Raw genomic sequence first — 19,480 nt, 5'->3', positions numbered from 1 at the left:
ACATTTTGAGGAGAGGCTAATGGTTACAGTCTCATGGCAACACTGCCTCAACATCGGTTGCCAACTCTATATGCCTGGATTGTGTTTATTAACCAAATGAAAGAAAACAGACCAAAACAGGGAGGGAGTACCTGGACTTGCCCAATAAGAAATATTGCATTTGGTTTTAAAACATTTTCCGTTGCATGACCTAATGAACACAACCCAGTGCTCATATGGTTGGAGGAAGTATAATTCGTTTATAGTTCAAACTGGGCTTGAGTAGCTATTAGCTAACACCCAACAAACAAAGGGAGTATTTGACTGACTAGCGCTACTTGTCATGAAGTCCTTTGACACAATGGCACAATTTGTTTGAGAAGTGTTTTTAAAATGACAAATAGGGCTATTGGTGAATCGGGACTTCAGTCTGTTATAGCATGTATACAGTACCTTTCAAAAGGTGAGGAAGCACTTTTCTTCATTTCCTCTTTCGGTTCTCTCAACTGTATCCATCTCATGGCATCTCTCCATTCTCTCAGCTCTTTAAATTTAACTGTACCCCTCTATCCATCTCTCCCCCAATCGCTCTCCTGGCTAATGATCAATATATCAGCCCATTAGAAGGGTGGGAGTTAAAGAGGACAGACTGTGTGGACGCCCGCCCACAACACAGCAGTTTCAGCACTGACTCTTATTTCCCATAAGATTCAAGGCTATGTTCATACTAAGCCGTATGCAGAACTTTACCGCAATCATGACTAGGTCGGTTGGCGGAAATAAAAGTACAGGCTTTGTTGCCGGCAATAGCTTTCAGATATAAAGAAAAGTCGGCAATAGTTGGCGGAAAAACGTATTGGTTTGAAAGGTGTATTTGACTCCCTCACACAGTCGCTCTCTACCTTTCTCCTACCCTCTCTCCATCAGATTCCCATCCCAGTGTGCAAAATTTGGCACATGATATCTTAATGACAATTTTCTGGTTGGAAACTGGTTTTGTGATTGAGAAGACCATCTGGTGAGAAGACCATCTGGTTACAAATAAGTACAGACGTATTTTTGATGATTAGATGAAGATGTGATACTTTGGTCAGGATTTTTTTTTAAGGAGTTAGCTGGATGTCCTATGGGTAGTGGACCATTCTTGATAAACACGGGAAACTTAAGTGTGAAAAACCCAGCAGCGTTGCAGTTCTTGACACAAACCGATGCACCTGGCACCTACTACCATACCCTGTTCAAAGTCACTTAAATATTGTGTCCTGCCCATTCACCCTCTGAATGGTACACAAACAAAAAACATTTGTCATAAGAAACTAGCTCCCTGGTATACAGAAAATACCCGAGCTCTGAAGCAAGCTTCCAAAAAATTGGAACGGAAATGGAGCTACACCAAACTGGAAGTCTTCCGACTAGCTTGGAAAGACAGTACCGTGCAGTATCGAAGAGCCCTCACCGCTGCTCGATCATCCTATTTTTCAACTTGAGGAGAATAAGAACAATCCAAAATACATTTTTGATACTGTCGCAAAGCTAACTAAAAAGCAGCATTCCCCAAGAGAGGATGGCTTTCACTTCAGCAGTGATAAAATCACAAACTTCTTTAACGAAAGATCATGATCATTAGGAAGCAAATTACGGACTCCTCTTCAAATCTGCGTATTTCTCCAAAGCTCAGTTGTCCTGAGTCTGCACAACACTGCCAGGACCTAGGATCAAGGGAGACACTCAAGTGTTTTAGTACTAAATCTCTTGACACATTGATGAAAATAGTCTTGGCCTCTAAACCGTCAAGCTGCATACTGGACCCTATTCCAACTAAACTACTGAAAGATCTGATTCCTGTGCTTGGCCCTCCTATGTTGAACATAATAAACAGCCCCCTATCCACCGAATGTGTACCAAACTCACTAAAAGTGGCAGTAATAAAGCCTCTTGAAAAAGCCTAACCTTGACCCAGAAAATATTTTTTTTAAACGAATCGGCCTATATTGAATCTACCATTCCTCTCAAAACATTTTTTAAAAGCTGCCTTCCTGAAGACAAACAATGTATACAAAATGCTTCAGTCTGGTTTTAGACCCCATCATAGCACTGAGACTGCACTCGTGAAAGTGGTAATTTACCTTTTAATGGCGTCAGACCAAGGCTCTGCATCTGTCCTCGTGCTCCTAGACCTTAGTGCTGCATTTGATACCATCGATCACCACATTCTTTTGGCGAGATTGGAAACCCAAATTGGTCTACACTGACAAGTTCTAGCCTGGTTTAGATCTTATCTGTAGTAAAGATATCAGTTTGTCTCTGTGGATGGTTTGTCTTCTGACAAATCAACTGTACATTTCGGTGTTCAAGGTTCCATTTTAGGACCACTATTGTTTTCACTATATATATATTTTACCTCTTTGTGATGTCATTCGGAAACATAATGTTAACTTCCACTGCTATGCGGACAATACAGAGCTGTACATTTCGATGAAACCCCATGAAGCCCCAAAATTGCACTCCCTGGAAGCCTGTGTTACAGACATAAGGAAGTGGATGGTGGCAAATGTTTTACTTTTAAACTAGGACAAAACAGAGATGCTAGTTCTAGGTCCCAAGAAACAAAGAGATCTTCTGTTGGATCTGACAATTAATCAAATAAAACTGTGAAGGACCTCGGCATTACTCTGGACCCTGATCTCTCTTTTGACGAACATATCAAGAATATTTTCAGGACAGATTTTTCCCATCTTTGTAACGTTGCAAAAATCAGGAAGTTTCTGTCCAAAAATGATGCAGAAAAATTAATCCATGCTTTTGTCACTTCTAGATTAGACTACTGCAATGCTCTACTTTCCGGCTACCCGGATAAAGCACTAAATAAACTTCAGTTAGTGCTAAACACGGCTGCTAGAATCTTGACTAGAACCAAAAACTGTGATCATATTACTCCAGTGCTAGCCTATCTACACTAGCTTCCTGTTAAGGCTAGGAGTGATTAAGGTTTTACTGCTAACCTACAAAACATTACATGGGCTTGCTCCTACCCATCTTTCCGATTTGGTCCTGCCATACATACCTACACGTACGCTACTGTCACAAGACGCAGGCCTCCTTACTGTCCCTAGAATTTCTAAGCAAACAGTTGGAGGCCGCGCTTTCTCCAATAGAGCTCCATTTTATGGAATGGTCTCCCTATCCATGTGAGAGACGCAGACTCGGTATTGACCTTTAAGCCTTTATTGAAGACTCAGCTCTTCAGTAGGTTCTATGATTGAGTGTAGTCTGGCCCAGGGGCGGGAAGGTGAACGGAAAGGCACTGGAGGGTTTGTGCCGTGGGGGAGATCTCCATGGGCTGTACTTGGCCTTGTCTCAGGGTAGTAGGTTGGTGGTTGAAGATATCCCTCTCGTGGTGTGGGGGCTGTGCTTTGGCAAAGTGGGTGGGGTTATATCCTGCCTGTTTGGCCCTGTCCGGGGGTATCGTCGGACAGGGCCAGTGTCTCCTGACTCCTCCTGTCTCAGGCTCCAGCACTTATGCGTCGGGAGGCTAGGGTCAGTCTTATATCTGAAGTTTTTCTCCTTTCTTATCCGGTGTTAATTTAAGTCACTCCCCCTCTTGCTCTCCCTTCCTGAGCCCTAGGACCATGCCTCAGGTCTACCTGGCCTGATGACTCCTTGCTATCCCCAGTCCACCTGGTCATGCTGCTGCTCCAGTTTCAACTGTTCTGCCTGCGGCTATGGAACCCTGACCTGTTCACCGGATGTGCTACCATGTCCCGGACCTGCTGTTTTGGACCCGCTCTCTCTACCACACCTGCTGTCTCCAACTCTGAATGGTTGGCTATGAAAAGACAACAGACATTTACTCCTGGAGGTGCTGCCCTGTTGCACCCTCTACAACCACTGTGATTATTATTATCTGACCCCGATGGTCATCTATGAACATTAGAACATCTTGGCCATGTACTGTTATAATCGCCACCCCGCACAGCCAGAAGAGGATTGACCACCCCTCAGAGCCTGGTTCCTCTGTAAATTTCTTCCTAGGTTCCGGCCTTTCTAGGGAGTTTTTCCAACCCACCGTGCTTCTACATCTGCATTGCTTGCTGTTTGGGGTTTTAGGCTGGGTTTCTGTACAGCACTTTGTGAGATCGGCTGATGTAAAAAGGGCTTTATAAATAAATGTGATTGATTTGATCGACATACACAATCCGTCTCAATTGTCGTAAGGCTTAAAAACTTGGTCTCCTCCCCTTCACCTACACTGATTGAAGTGGATTTAACAATTGACATCAATAAGGGATCATATCTTTCACCTGGATTCACCTGGTCAGTCTATGTTACGGAAAGAACAGGTATTCTTAATATGTTGTATACTCAGTGTATGTCAGCCTCTTGAAGGACGTAGGGATTGAACCCCAGTCTTCGGGGTTATACACATACGTGTCAAGAGACGGGAGCATTACCACTCACCCATGGGCTCTATACTGTCGTCTTTTAAAAAGGCTTCATCTTAGGGAGTCTGCGTGGGAGGGAAACGGTCCTCTTGATTTTGAAGGACATGTTAATGGGTGGTGGCAGACACTGATAGAGTGACACGTTTGACTGTGCTGCCTCTATTAGTCCTCTCCCTCCACAGCTCTGGTGAATTTTGGTCGGCATGAAACCAGAGCGTTGCTGTGGGTTACCGCTCCGCTGCAGAGCCAGACCGCTTTGTGGAGAATTGTGTGTGCCTGTGTGTGCGCGTGCGTCGGTGTGACTGTGAAAACCAATGCAAGTATGTGTGTGTATTTTGAGTCAGCAGCGCGTAGGTGTCTCCATGGACAGATATGCTCCTTCTCCGGTGAGATAATGACCAGGTGCTGAGAGACTTTACCCACAAACCCTGTCATTCAGCCCAGCACAGGGAGACCAGGACAAAATAACCACATAGGTGTGTTTGTTTGAATGTGTTTCATAGTGTGATAATGTAGCAACAGCAGAGAGCAATGTTATTGTGAGTAGCTTGTTTGAATTAGACTTACATTTGTTCTCTGTTGCAAACCAGAAATATATGACAGAACAGAGAATAGGAGAAGGAGGCTACAGGAGAGAAGAGGGTGCAGAGGGGTGGACGACTGTACCTACAAAACATCTGCTTGAGTGGATGGTGCACTGACTCACTCTATGACACACATATTGTGATATACCCACACATCGCATACTCACCTATAGTGAATTCATCAATCAATCAATCAAGTTTATTTTATATAGCCCTTCGTACATCAGCTAATATCTCGAAGTGCTGTACAGAAACCCAGCCTAAAACCCCAAACAGCTAGTAATGCAGGTGTAGAAGCACGGTGGCTAGGAAAAACTCCCTAGAAAGGCCAAAACCTAGGAAGAAACCTAGAGAGGAACCAGGCTATGAGGGGTGGCCAGTCCTCTTCTGGCTGTGCCGGGTGGAGATTATAACAGAACTATGCCAAGATGTTCAAAAATGTTCATAAGTGACAAGCATGGTCAAATAATAATCATGAATAATTTTGTTGGCTTTTCATAGCCGATCATTAAGAGTTGAAAAACAACAGGTCTGGGACAGGTGGCGGTTCCATAACCGCAGGCAGAACAGTTGAAACTGGAATAGCAGCAAGGCCAGGCGGACTGGGGACAGCAAGGAGTCACCACGCCCGGTAGTCCCGACGTATGGTCCTAGGGCTCAGGTCCTCCGAATTCATACACAATACTTTCCCTCTCAAACACACAGATGTATGGACGCACACACGCACACTGCCTTCAGAAATTATTCACACCCTTTGACTTTTTCCACATTTTGTGTTACAGCCTGATTTTCAAATATAATAAATTGAGCTTTTGTGTCACTGGCCTACACACAATACCCCATAATGTCAAAATTGAATGATGTTTTTAGATTTTTTTTTACAAATGAATTACAAATGAAAAGCTGAAATGTCTCGACTCAATAAGTATTCAACCCCTTTTACGGCAAGCCTAAATAAGTCCAGGAGTAAAAATGTGCTTAACAAGGGGATGGACTAGAAGTGTTTAACATGATTGTTGAATGTCTACCTCATCTCTGTACCCCACACATACAGATAATTGTAAGGTCCCTCAGTCGAGCAATGAATTGGGCTCCTGAGTGGCACAGCGGTCTAAGGCACTGCATCTCAGTGCTAGATGCGTCACTACAGACACCCAGGTTCAAATCCAGGCTGTATCACAACCGGCCGTGATTGGGAGTCCCATAGGGCAGCGCACAATTGACCCAGCGTTGTCCGGGTTTGGCCGGTGTAGCCCGTCATTGTAAATAATAATTTGTTCTTAACTGACTTGCCTAGTTAAATAAAGGTTTAAATTGTTTTATTTTATTTCAAACACAGATTCAACCACAAAGACCAGGGAGGTTTTCCAATGCCTCACAAAGAAGGGCACCTATTGGTAGATGGGTAAAATAAAAGCGTACATTGAATATCCCTTTGAGCATGGTGAAGTTATTAATTACCCTTTGTATGGTGTATCAATAGATCCAGTCACCACAAAGACACAGGCATCCTTCCTAACACAGTTGCCGGAGAGGAAATGGACTTTAAAACAGTTTGAGTTTAAAGGCTGTGAGAAAACTGAGGATGAATCAACAACATTGTAGTTACTCCACAATAACAACCTAAATGGCAGAGTGAAAAGGAAGCCTGTACAGAATAAACAATATTCCAAAACATGCATCTTCTTAGCAATAAGGCACTAAAGTAAAACTGCAAAATATGTGGCAAAATAAATTAACTTCATGTCCTGAATACAAAGCGTTATGTTTGGGGCAAATCCAACAACACGTCAAGGACTACCACTCTTCATATTTTCAAACATGGTGGTTGCATCATGTTATGGGTATGCTTGTCATTGGCAAGGACTAGGGAGTTTTTTTTAGGATAAAAGAAACGGAAGAGCTAAGCACAGGCAAAATCCTAGAGCAGGAGTGTCAAACTCATTCCATGGAGGGCATTGTGTCCGCAGGTTTTTAGTTTCAAGTTAAGACCTAGACAACCAGGTGAGGGGAGTTGTTTCACTAATTAGAGGCCTTAATACATCAATCAAGTACAAGGGAGGTGCGAAAACCCGCAGACACTCAGCACTCTGTGGAACGAGTTTGACAATCGTCTTGGAGGAAAACCTGGTTTTGTCAACTGGGAGACAAATTCACCAAAATAACATGAGTTGCTTACCAAGACAACATTAAATGTTCCTGAGTGGCCTAGTTTAGACATAAATCTGCTTGAAAACCTATGGCAAGAGTTGAAAATTGATGTCTAGCAATGAACAACCAACTTGACAGAGCTTAAAGAATTGTTTAAATTATAATTTACAAATATTGTACAATCTAGGTGGGCAAAGCTTAGAGATTTACCCAGAAAGACACCCCCCCCCCCTCTTTTACACTGCTGTAACTCTCTGTTATTATCTATGCATAAGTCACTTCAATACCTCTACCCACATGTGTATATTACGTCAATTACCTTGACTAACCGGTGCCCCCACACATTGACTCTGTACCGTTACCCCCTGTATATAGCCTCGCTATTGTTATTTTGCTGCTACTCTTTAATTATTTGTTACTTTATTTATTTTAGGTATTTTTCTTAAAACTGCATTGTTGGTTATGGGCTTGTAAGTAAGCATTTCACTGTAAGGTCTAAACATGTTGTATTCGGTGCAAGTGACAAATAAAATTTGATTTGATTTAATCGCTGCCAACCATGTATTGACTCAAGGGTGTGAATACTTATGTAAATTAAATATCTGTATTTCATTTTCAATAAACTTGCAAAAATTCCTAAAAACATGCTTTCACTGGCATTATGCGGTATTGTGTGTAGATGGGTGCGAAAATAAAAACTGAATTCAGGCTGTAACAAATTTGGGGGGGGGGGGATAAGTCAAGGGGTGTGAATACTTTCTGAAGGCACTCTATGCACGCACGCACACACACTTGCGCATGGACACACACATGAAGAGCGAAGATAAAAAACACTCAAGCCCTAACAAATGTTGTACAGATGTGTGTTACATCTTCAAGGGATTTCTGCTCCCTACAGTCAACCTCTCAACATTTCTACACGAAGCAAATAAACAGTGAACACCTATCACAAAGGAACATCTACTACAGATGTCCAACTCAAACAAACATTGGCAGCTACTGAACAGTATGATGATATTATTGGTTGTACAGGAACAGATGGTAATGACCGTAGTTGTATTACATACTGTATGTTAATGTCTGTGTGCATGTGTTTAGCTTATTAGACCAGCATGAAATGGCCCCTGCTTTGTGCCTTAACAAGATACTTGTACAAAGCACACATGCATGAATGCATACACACATTAAAGCGGTTCTCCAAAACCAGTCATGCAAGTGTCACAATTTGACTCCAAACGAGGCTTAATTAGCTGACACTCAATTGACGTAATCAGTGGCTTGTAATCATTAGCATGTTCCAGATGTTGGCTTGCGCTTAAAACAAAAACACACACACACCCTATAAAAGCTAGCAGATCTATACACCCTGGTGCCGTGCTACCAATGCTTTTCAAATACTTTTCATTAAATGGCTACTGCTCTACTAAAGTGGGTATGATTATGAAGTGTTAGGGGCCTACAGGAAAGACTGGGTTGTGTTTATTGGGCACCAAACCGAGGAGGGATTACCTGGACCTAGTCCAATAAGAAACCCAAATATTGGTTTTCAATTCCGAAACGGTTTAAAAATTGCTTTTACTCAAATACTGTACTGCAACTGAGGGACTGGGAAACTAGGGTAAGCATGGCAAATAGTTATTATTTATTTGACTGACTGATCCATGGGTATTTGTCTTGAAGCAAAATATATGTAGTGCTTATAAAAGACTTCATGAATGTTCTATAAAGCCTTTATTAGTTGACTTTCGTGGGACCTCTAGGTCTTTCTGGCACAACTGCCACTTGGAGGATTAACTGAAGTGGAGGTCAGAGGTGACTAAGTTTAGTGTAGAAGTCTTCCTGAATCAGAGACCAGAGGCTGTCCTTTGAAACAGATTGTGACTTTTATTGATAATAACCTATACAACCTGGCCAGGATGTCACGAAAGATGTCATAAGGAAGTCATTGCAACTAGTTTCAACTGCTTTTTATAGCCTACAACTTAGTTTTAACTTGAAATTATCTAGGCCGGCTAATTGGAGCATGCTTACAGGACACTCCTCTGTTGTTTCAGAGTGTTTAATGAAAATCTGTGAGGCAGGTTTCATTTCAGTTTAAGTCTGGTTTGTAGCTTTCCCCACTAAGAGAGCAGGCAGATGCCGGAGTTAAACAGGAAGTCATGAAAAGAGTTGAAGCAGTTGAAAATACTGTACACACATTCAATTACTATGCAAAACATTGCAACATTAAATGTACTTAAATTCACACTTGCACATTTTGAAGTTCTGTTTACATTCCGTCATAATACTATGTCAAAACACAAGGGCTGACTCCATTTAGATGACTGGTCGGTTTTTTGGTCGATCAAGATTTTTTTTAGTCTAGCAGTCACAAATATATATATATATTTTTGGTTCATGGCACACGAGACACCGTCTGATTTACACCCGTCTCAGTGGACTAATTCATCGAGGAGGCCGCGGGGATGCCACGGTCCAAGAAGGGTGGGAGTGGCTAAGCTGCACAAGGCACTTCTCTCTCCAGAATGCGCTCTCTCCTGCCATTTCATGTGCATTCATTGTTTCATAACTTCATTGCGTGATTTGTTTGCTCTTTGATTGTTACTGTCTATCAATTCCCCATTACATTACAATGTTGGTTTGGTTACGGTATTTTCTGATAATGCATTCAATATTATTATTATAGTGGTTTCCGTTCTCATTGTCAGAGTGGACAGGTTTTTTGCAGAGCTAACAACCTATGCTACACTTGTGAGAAATAAGTTTTGATTTATTTCATTCCATTTACGAGTTTTGTCAATTTATTCATTGTCTTTTGTTTGGAGCGCTCCTATCAAATGTTAAGGACGCGCACCTGAATACGTATACAGAAGTAGGCCTAGGCTACCTGGCCTGCACACAAATGTAGACCTATCAAATGTGCCCATTTGGGGATGTCTGATAGTATTTCTGATCGTCTTAACTCACCACCACTAATTACCTGTGGAGCTACTCAAAAGTAGATTTTTCTTATCCTCAAACTAAGTAAACAAAGTCTGTTTTTAGAATCCATTGACAATTACAAAAGTTCGATGTATTTGAAAAATATTTCCAGCTCTCTCCCTTTCGATAACCACTTGGCATGAAAGGGAAAAATGTAATGCTCTGATCCTGTGGAAACATAAAATAACTGATGAATTCTTATCCCTTGCACAAATAGCCTACAACTGTGTCTGTCCCGAGCTCACTGGGCAGGAAACTGAGGCCCCAGAATATTTTATACAATGTTGCAAGTTTGCTAGCACAAGCTTCAGGCTGGACACAGTTGATACAATGTTTCAAGTTTGTTGCAGACAGGCCTTGCATAGCCAATGTGATTTATAGGACATTTATTTTTAAATCAGAAAATGTTCTACCTGCTGGCTGCAATGTTTCTATTTGTTGGCTTTATGTAAGCTATTTTTTACATAGTTGGCAATGAAAGTTTAAGATTTGTATCAATTTTATTTAGATAGAATTTAGAACCATGACAGTGATTTTGACATGAAGACTATTATAAATTAAATTGAAACTGAAAACTGCTCAACGAAAATGTGTATATGAAAATCTTAACTGGCATGCAAATCGGTAGGAAATTGGCACTCCAGATGGAAAAGGTTGCCGACCCATGGTGTAGTCTATTAGTAGCAACTTCAGGAGCATAAGGGCAGAATCTGCGATGGTCAGCAACAGTGGGAGGAGGGGGGTCTGGAACAGACTTATTTATTCTGGTTAGGCCATCTTGATCTCCGGCTCCCTCTTGAGTCTTTTGTGTGTCTTAAATATTTAATCAAACAGCGTGCTTAAGCATCAGACAAGATCAGTACACAGTTCTTTTTTGGGGGGGGGGGGGGGGACAGCTCTAACACACACCACACAACTCAGTCCCGCCCCATTTATAAAGTCCCTCCAGTTTTCTATCACAATCAGAATCTGTAAGAAAGAACCAGTCTTAAACATACACAGGCAGTTTGGACGACTGGTTTGACCCGGTCTTTTACACATAATGTTACACAGAATCAGCCTTGAAGACAGGGCTCACCTGCTGTAGCCTGTAACCATTCAGACTGGGTAAGCAAACTGTTATGATAACTAGGCATGTCAGACAGAAACCAGCCTGTAAAAGATAAACCACAACTGTCCATTGGATCACCATTGGCTAGGCTCCATATAGTACTCTTATTTATCTAGACCCCCCTGACGTGGATAGTATTCGTAGGCTACTTTGTTTAAAAAGTAGATAAAGTGTATACAACATTCTCCGGGGTCGAGGCATAGTTCGATTTTTCAACCAGACTCCCATGGGACATGTGTTACAGTGTGTTGCCAATGGTATGTTCTCATGGCCTCCAGGCAGTATATGCTGGAACATTGTCATAAATTCCCTGGAACACTCTTCCATGACCGTGTGTGTGTGTGGGTGTAAGTGAGTTGTGTGTGTGTGTGTGTGTGTGTGTGTGTGTGTGTGTGTGTGTGTGTGTGTGTGTGTGTGTGTGTGTGTGTGTGTGTGTGTGTGTGTGAGAGAGTGAGTGAGTGAGTGAGTGAGAGATCACTAGTGTGTGTGCCTATGTATGAGTGTGCACATGATGTTTAAAGTCCAAGCGAACTCTGTCTGATACAGGGAAGAGCAAGTTTGAGTCACGCTAAATTAGTCAGACTGTTAGTGTTGAATGCCATTGTCCCTTCAGTTTATGGATTGTACAAGCTCTGATGGTTGACTCAGCATTGTCGGGCTGCTTAATGCACCAGTGCCAAAAAAATCCCTAGCCTAGATCTGTTTGTTCAAGGCTGGCATGACAATAACTGTAGGAGTTAGCAGAAACCGCTTTTGGACCATGCTACCAACACCTAGCTGTCCTCTACCAGATTCTAACTGGTAGCAGGAGGGTTGACAGTGAGGGAGGGAGAGAAAAGCTGACTGCAAAGCTCTACTGTGCTCAAAACAAAATAAAGTGATTTACTCTGCCCTCTGATGGACATAACTGGTACATACACACTCCCAATAGTACATAGTCAAGTACAAGTAATATCTCAGGGAATTTCAGGGATTTGAAACACACAAAAAAGTATCAACATACGTATTGAATATGTAATAAACAGTTTAATTGAAATTATTTGAGTGCCAATCTGTAAAAAAACATTGATTCCATTGTAATGTTTTGCTGGTAGTGTTACTCAATGTAAGTGGTCAGTCATTGCAAGTGAATGACCAGTCCCTTTCACAGTATACTACATAGTTAAAGACCATGGACAAAGTCCACTGTAACCAACAGAAGTCAATAATCAAGAAGTATGTACTCTGTTGTGTGATAAGTACACAACCTCCTAGGTCTCTAAGCTCATAGGTTGACTCTACGCAGTTATCACAACTAATGGCTACTTATGGGACAAAATGATTCCGATATCACCAACTAATGACAAACAAATATATGCAGACATATTTATTGACATGTAGTATGTTTATTGGTCGCCATTCCATTTCAGTCATGAGCCAACACACCTTGTTCAAAGGTCAATTTTTTTCTGACTCACTGTCTCCTCTACCATTACTTTGGTAGCAAGTCTACGGGCCCGCAATTCAATATGATCAGCACTACTATACAGTCTTGTTGTCATAACGATATTACCCTATTAGGAAGAGACCTTAGATGTATAACGGGTTTTAGATATTGTGTGCTGTGGTGGGTTGGTCGGGCGGTTAAGGCCGCCATCAATGGCACATATGTGATCCCATGTCTGCGAGGGATGGAATCCCGATCTTCTACACTGTTTCTCCTCTAAAGGTCTCTCCTTCATTCATATCCATCAATGTCAATAAAAATACGATTGACTCTACTGCAGAAAGTAGGCTTCTCCTACCTTGCGGTTGCCGGCCATCTTGCGTAGGAAACTGAAGGTGCGCTCTAAAGGGCTGCCTGTCTTCTCCTCCCGGGCCACGTCTCTCCCGACCTCTGTCCAGCTTCCCTCTCTCCCCCAGAGCAGCAGACCCAGGTCACTATCCACACTGCGGGAGGAGAGAAGGAGAACATTAAAAAAGAAGAGAGGGGAAAGGACAGGAAAGTTATACAAAGAAAAGAGAGAAAACATAAGTTTGTGAGAGGATGAGAGGACGGAGGTTGGCAAAGGGAAGAATTACAGAGGAGAGGGGGACAGAAGACGGGAACGATTTAGAGAGGATTATAGGAAGGAAAATGATTTGATAAAATGACAAAGCGAAGAGAAGTAGGGAGAAAAGTGGAGAAAGAGAGGAATGCCAGATTGCATATTATCACTGCAGACCGCTTTTAGGATTGACTGTAAATGGTCATTTAATAACATCGGACACAACTATAAAAAGCACTGTGGCTTCCGTGAGAACAGGATACAGAGCCAGAATGGAGACTGCAATGCGCGAGACAAAACATGCTCAGAATTGAGACGGCGGTTTGCTAAAGGAAATAGATCCAAAATGGCGGCCTCCTTTGCACAAAAGGGAAAATTGGGAGAAAAGCAACTCACCTCTGCGTGGATCCTCCAAGTTGACGGTAGGGTAAAGTCTCTGGAATGCACAGATCAGAAGACACTCAACACACCTTCCTAAACACTCTCCAAAGCTTATGACTCTGGCTGAACTTCTCAATAACAGCTATGCCTAGAACAAGGCAGAACAAAAAAAAATACAAAAATACACAACAAAATAATTTTAAAAAACACACAAAGTAGGTTAATGTCCCAATCACCTGATGCTCATTCAAGGGCTGCAGTGCTATCTTTAACCAATATTAAAACGATGCTATCTTTTACCAAGAATAAACTTGCCAAGCACAAAGAGTAAGTTGTTATGAGAGTGAGATGCACAGATAGCCTATAGGCTACTGAGTTTGAAGAGAGGTTAGAAGAGAGGGATAGGAAGAGAATGATGGAAGATATTATAGTAAAACCAAGTTGGTTATCTGAGCAGGAATTGAAGTGGAGGAGACTAGTACAGAGCAAGAGAGGAGAGATGGGAGAGTTAGCAGTAGAAATGGAGACTCTGCTGTGAACCTGGGACTGGGGCTAGCGACAGAACAAACACAGGAAGAGCGCTTCCGCACTGCTGCACACACACACAAACACTGGTGCATACACACACAGATGGAGGCATACACACACAAAGAGGGGCAGGGGCACACAAAAATCCCTGAGAAACACACACACGGACAATCTAACCCTTAAGAATCACATACTGAGAGACAAAAGACAGTATGCACACAAACTGAAACACAGTACACACAAACAGTGAAAGACAGTACACACATAAACAGTGATAAACAAACACATACACACTGAGTAACAATCCTGACAAACATACGTGCACAAACTGACAATCATTGACAAACAAAAACAGGCATGCACTTAGTGCAAATTACGATACCCAATTATAATAATTAAATATACCCACATAACATTTACAAAATTATTCAACTAGTGTAAACAAAAACAAGGCACAATGACACAGTCCAGATACGTTACAGACCGCATAAAGGCAAGAAAGACCCTCTGCAGTCAGAGCAGTGTTTGGGAAGAGTCAGGAGTTTATAGACTTACTCAAATCTAGAGATGACTACAAGGATACACTCTGCCCAGAAAACATTGGAAACAGCTACTTTAGCGCTTCAGGTAACATTCCTTGGCTGCGTTCCAATTCTCTACCCTTCTCCAGAAAGTGTGTACTCCCCTTCATGGACTGAATTTAAAAAGGAATGGACAGACAGGTGTAAGAAATACGGGAGAAACTAGTGTACACTTCAGGGTGAAGGGATACAGAATATGACCGCAGGCAGCCCATGTGACCCCTTTAACCCTGTGAACTTGTGTCTGACCACAGGTTGTGTTCATTAGGGCACACAACAGAACACTTTTAAAATGTTTTGCAAAAGGAAACAAAAACCTGTGTTTCTTATTGGACAGTTCCAGGTAGGCCCTCCCCGTTTTCTTCGTTTGGTACATAATGAACACGACACAGGCGTGCAGCGTAGGCTTACCGTAGCAGTCGGAGCGTGGTCGGGGGGCCGTGCTTTGAAGGTTTCTGTGACGCGCCACACTGAGGGTTGGGGCCGATGCACTGCAACCCTGCAGCTGGTTCGACTGCTCCTGTTTTACGCACAATTACACAAAATGAGCATTGCACTGCTCCTGTGACCCAACAACAAGTTGGAGCAAAAAATCTTTATTTTTACATATACAGTTGAAGTCCGAAGTTTACATACACCTTAGCCAAACACATTTAAACTCAGTTTTTCACAATTCCTGACATTTAATCAGAGTAAAAATACCCTCTCTTAGGTCAGTTAGGATCACCACTTTATTTTAAGAATGTGAAATGTCCGAATAATAGTTGAGAGAATGATTTACTTCAACTTTTATTTCTTTCATCACATTCCCAGTGGGTCAAAAGCTTACATACACTCAATTAGTATTTGGTAGCATTGCTTTTAAATTGTTCCACTTGGGTCAAACTTTTCGGGTAGCCTTCCACAAGCTTCCCACAATAAGTTGGGTGAATTTTGGCCCATTTCCTCCTGACAGAGCTGGTGAAATGGAGTCAGGTTTGTAGGCCTCCTTGCTCACACACGCTTTTTCAGTTCTGCCCACAAATTTTCTATAGGATTGAGGTCAGGGCTTTGTGATGGCCACTCCAATACCTTGACTTTGTTGTCCTTATGCCATTTTGCCACAACTTTGGAAGTATGCTTGGGGTCATTGTCCATTTGGAAGACCCATTTGAGACCAAGCTTTAACTTCCTGACTGATGTCTTGAGATGTTGCTTCAATATATCCACATAATTTCCCTCCTCATGATGCCATCTATTTTGTGAAGTGCACCAGTCCCTCCTGCAGTAAAGCATCCCCACAACATGATGCTGCCACCCCCGTGCTTCACAGTAAGGATAGTGTTCTTCGGCTTGCAAGCCTCCCCTTTTTTCCTCCAAACATAAGGATGGTTATTGGCCAAACAGCTCTATTTTTGTTTCATCAGATCAGAGGACATTTCCCGAAACATTTGACCCAAGTGAAACAATATAAAAGCAATGCTACCAAATACTAATTGAGTGTATGAAAATTCTGACCCACTGGTAACGTGATGAAAGAAATAAAGCTGAAATAAATAATTCTCTCTACTATTATTCGGACATTTCACATTCTTAAAATAAAGTGGTGATCCCAACTGACCTAAAACAGGGAATTATTACTAGGATTAAAAGTCAGGAATTGTGAAAAACTGAGTTTAACTGTATTCGGCTAAGGTGTACGTAAACGTCCGACTTCAACTGTATGTACACTTCCGACTAACTGTACACTACCGTTCAAAAGTTTGGGGTCACTTAGAAATGTCCTTGTTTTTGAAAAAGCAACATTTTTGTCCAGTAAAATAACATCAAATTGATCAGAAATACAGTGTAGACATTGTTAATGTTGTAAATGACTATTGTAGCTGGAAACGGCTGATTTTTTATGGAATATTTACATAGGCGTACAGAGGCCCATTATCAGCAACCATCACTCCTGTGTTGCAATGGCACGCTGTATTAGCTAATCCAAGTTTATCATTTTAAAAGGCTAATTGATTATTAGAAAACCTTTTTACAATAATGTTAGCACAGCTGAAAACTGTTGTTCTGTTTAAAGAAACAATAAAACTGGCCTTGTTTAGACTAGTTGAGTATCTGGAGCATCAGCAATTTTGGGTTCAATTACAGGCTCGAAATGGCCAGAAACAAATAACTTTCTTCTGAAACTCATCTGTCTATTCTTGTTCTGAGAAATGAAGGCTAATCTATGTGAGAAATTGCCAAGAATCTGAAGATCTTGTTCAACGCTGTGTGCTACTTCCTTCACAGAACAGCTCAAATTGTCTCTAACCAGAATAGAAAGAGGAGTGGGAGGCCCCGGTACACAACTGAGCAAAAGGACAAGTACATTAGAATGTCTAGTTAGAGAAACAGACGCCTCACAAGTCTTCAACTGGCAGCTTCATTAAATAGTACCCACAAAACGCCAGTCTTAACGTCAACAGTGAAGAGCCGACTCCGGGATGCTGGCTTTCTAGGCTGCTGATTGCTGATAATGTTCGCCTATGTAGATATTCCATTAAAAATCAGCCATTTCCAGCTACAATAATAATTTACAACATTAACAATGTCTACACTCTATTTCTGATAAACTTGATGTTATTTTAAAAATTGACAAAAAAAATTGCTTTTCTGACATAAACAAGGACATTTCTAAGTGACCCCCAAACTTTTGAACGGTAGTGTACTTTAAGATTACAATAACAACAAAAAACATTACATTTTGCTCATCCCACAACTTTCATAGCATTAAAAGTCCCTATGGTTCTCTCAATACATGCATCTCAATTTAGAATGAGTGACAGCCTGCTCGTCCAATCACACAACCCTGATTGTACAGGCTCACCTCCAATACGGAGTAGTGCTGCGAGTCAGACCCTGCCTCTTCCTCTGTGAGGGAGGACAGGGAGCCCTCCTGGGTAATGGGGTTCCTCCGAGGATCCCTCCCCCCTCGCCGGACATCCAGCGCCGCACCCAGAACCTTCTCCATCTCCTCGGGGTCCAGGTTCTCCAGACTCACACTAAGGGGAGATTCAGTTCAGTTGAACTTTATTTATCCCCTCAGGAGCAAGTATGAAAGGCATTGTCAGTTAGAAATATAGAAATCCTCCACGAATACATACAGACATCACATTTCCCAATAAAATATCCTGAAACATTTGCAGAATCGAAGTAGAGAGAAGACCAGAAAGGGAAAGTCTGCAAAAGTAACCAACATAGAAGTGGAAGGGTCTCTCTCTTCTGGAAAGAAAGTCTCCGAACACTTATACATACTACCATTCACTAGTTCACAATAATTATAGTTGCAGATGAGAGGTTGTCTCCGTAACTCCTGATACGTGTCAAGGCAAGGAGGTATGTGTGTGTTGTGGTTGTAACACTGTCTGACTGGACCTGTCGTGGTGTTTTCTGTGTGTGAGGGGAGGGGGAGAGATGTTGTCCAACAATGGCTACTCTCTGGGCGGTGTGTGTGTGTGTGTGTGTCCATGCAAGAGAGGCAGAGTGCCCATACCAGTGTGAGTTGGAATGCATGTGCTCATACAGTGCATTCAGAAAGTATTCAGACCCATTCTGTTACGTTACAGCCTTATTCTAAAATGGATTAAATACTAAATGTTCCTCGTCACAATACCCCATAATGACAAAGTGAAAACTGTTTAATATTTTTAGCAAATGTATTAAAAATATTAAACAGAAATATCTTATTTACATAAGTATTCAGACCCTTTGCTATGAGACTTGAAATTGAGCTCAAGTGCATCCTGTTTCCATTGATCATCCTTGAGATGTTCCTACAACTTGAACGGAGTCCACCTGTGGTATATTCAATTGATTGGACATGATTTGGAAAGGCACAAATCTGTATATATAACGGTCCACAGTTGACAGTGCATGTCAGAACAAAAACCAAGCAATGAGGTCAAAGGAATTGTCCGTAGAGCTCCGAGACAGGATTGTGTCGAGGCACAGATCTGGGGAAGAGTAACAAAAACTGTCTGCAGCATTGAAGGTGCCCAAGAACACAGTGGCCTCCATCATTCTTAAATGGAAGAAGTTTGGAACCACCAACACTCTCCATAGAGCTGGCTGCCCGGCCAAACTGTGCAATCAGGGGAGAAGGGCCTTGGTCAGGGAGGTGACCAAAAACCCGATGGTCACTTTGACAGAGCTCCAGAGTTCTTCTGTGGAGATGGGAGAACCTTCCGGAAGAACAACCATCTCTGCAGCACACCACCAATCGGGCCTTTATGGTAGAGTGGCCAGACGGAAGCTACTCCTCAGTAAAAAGTACATGACAGCCCGCTTAGAGTTTGCTAAAAGGCATCCCAAGGACTCGCAGACCATGAGAAACAAGATTCTCTGGTCTGATGAAACCAAGATTGAACTCTTTGGCCTGAATGCCAAGTGTCACATCTGGAGGAAACCTGGCACCATCCCTAAGGTGAAGCATGGTCAGGATCGAGGGAAAGATGAACAGAGAAAGTACAGGGAGGTCCTTGATGAAAACCTGCTCCAGAAAGCTCAGGACCTCAGACTGGGGCGAAGGTTCACCTTCCAACAGGACTACGACCCTAAGCACACAGCCAAGACAACGCAGAAGTAGCTTCGGGACAAGTCTCTGAATGTCCTTAAGTGGCCCAGCCAGAGCCCGGACTTGAACATGATCTAACATCTCTGGAGAGACCTGAAAATAGCTGTTTAACGACACTCCCCA

The 19,480-nt window shown here is 42.2% G+C and overlaps 1 protein-coding gene across 2 annotated transcripts in view; it reads right to left on the bottom strand.

The window, feature by feature from the left end:
• The window catches only part of LOC120027181 (rho guanine nucleotide exchange factor 2-like), a 47,313-nt gene extending 32,061 nt beyond the window's left edge, over positions 1-15,252 (bottom strand). The window contains exons 1-3 of one of the 2 annotated variants that reach the window (XM_038972056.1): positions 15,178-15,252; positions 13,673-13,712; positions 13,034-13,178 (exon numbers count right to left, since the gene is read on the bottom strand). In XM_038972056.1, the coding sequence (XP_038827984.1) occupies positions 13,034-13,051 (18 nt within the window). In that variant the 5' untranslated portion in view covers positions 13,052-13,178; positions 13,673-13,712; positions 15,178-15,252. Of the gene's footprint in view, positions 1-13,033; positions 13,179-13,672; positions 13,713-13,893; positions 14,186-15,177 lie in introns of those variants that run through there. The other variant, XM_038972055.1, reaches the window with a different exon arrangement.
• Between the last annotated feature and the right edge of the window lie 4,228 nt (positions 15,253-19,480).

Source organism: Salvelinus namaycush, chromosome 32 (assembly GCF_016432855.1).
Source record: "Salvelinus namaycush isolate Seneca chromosome 32, SaNama_1.0, whole genome shotgun sequence".
In the NCBI taxonomy this organism is placed as follows: Eukaryota; Metazoa; Chordata; class Actinopteri; order Salmoniformes; family Salmonidae; genus Salvelinus; species Salvelinus namaycush.
This window is presented reverse-complemented; position numbering and strand designations above follow the sequence as displayed.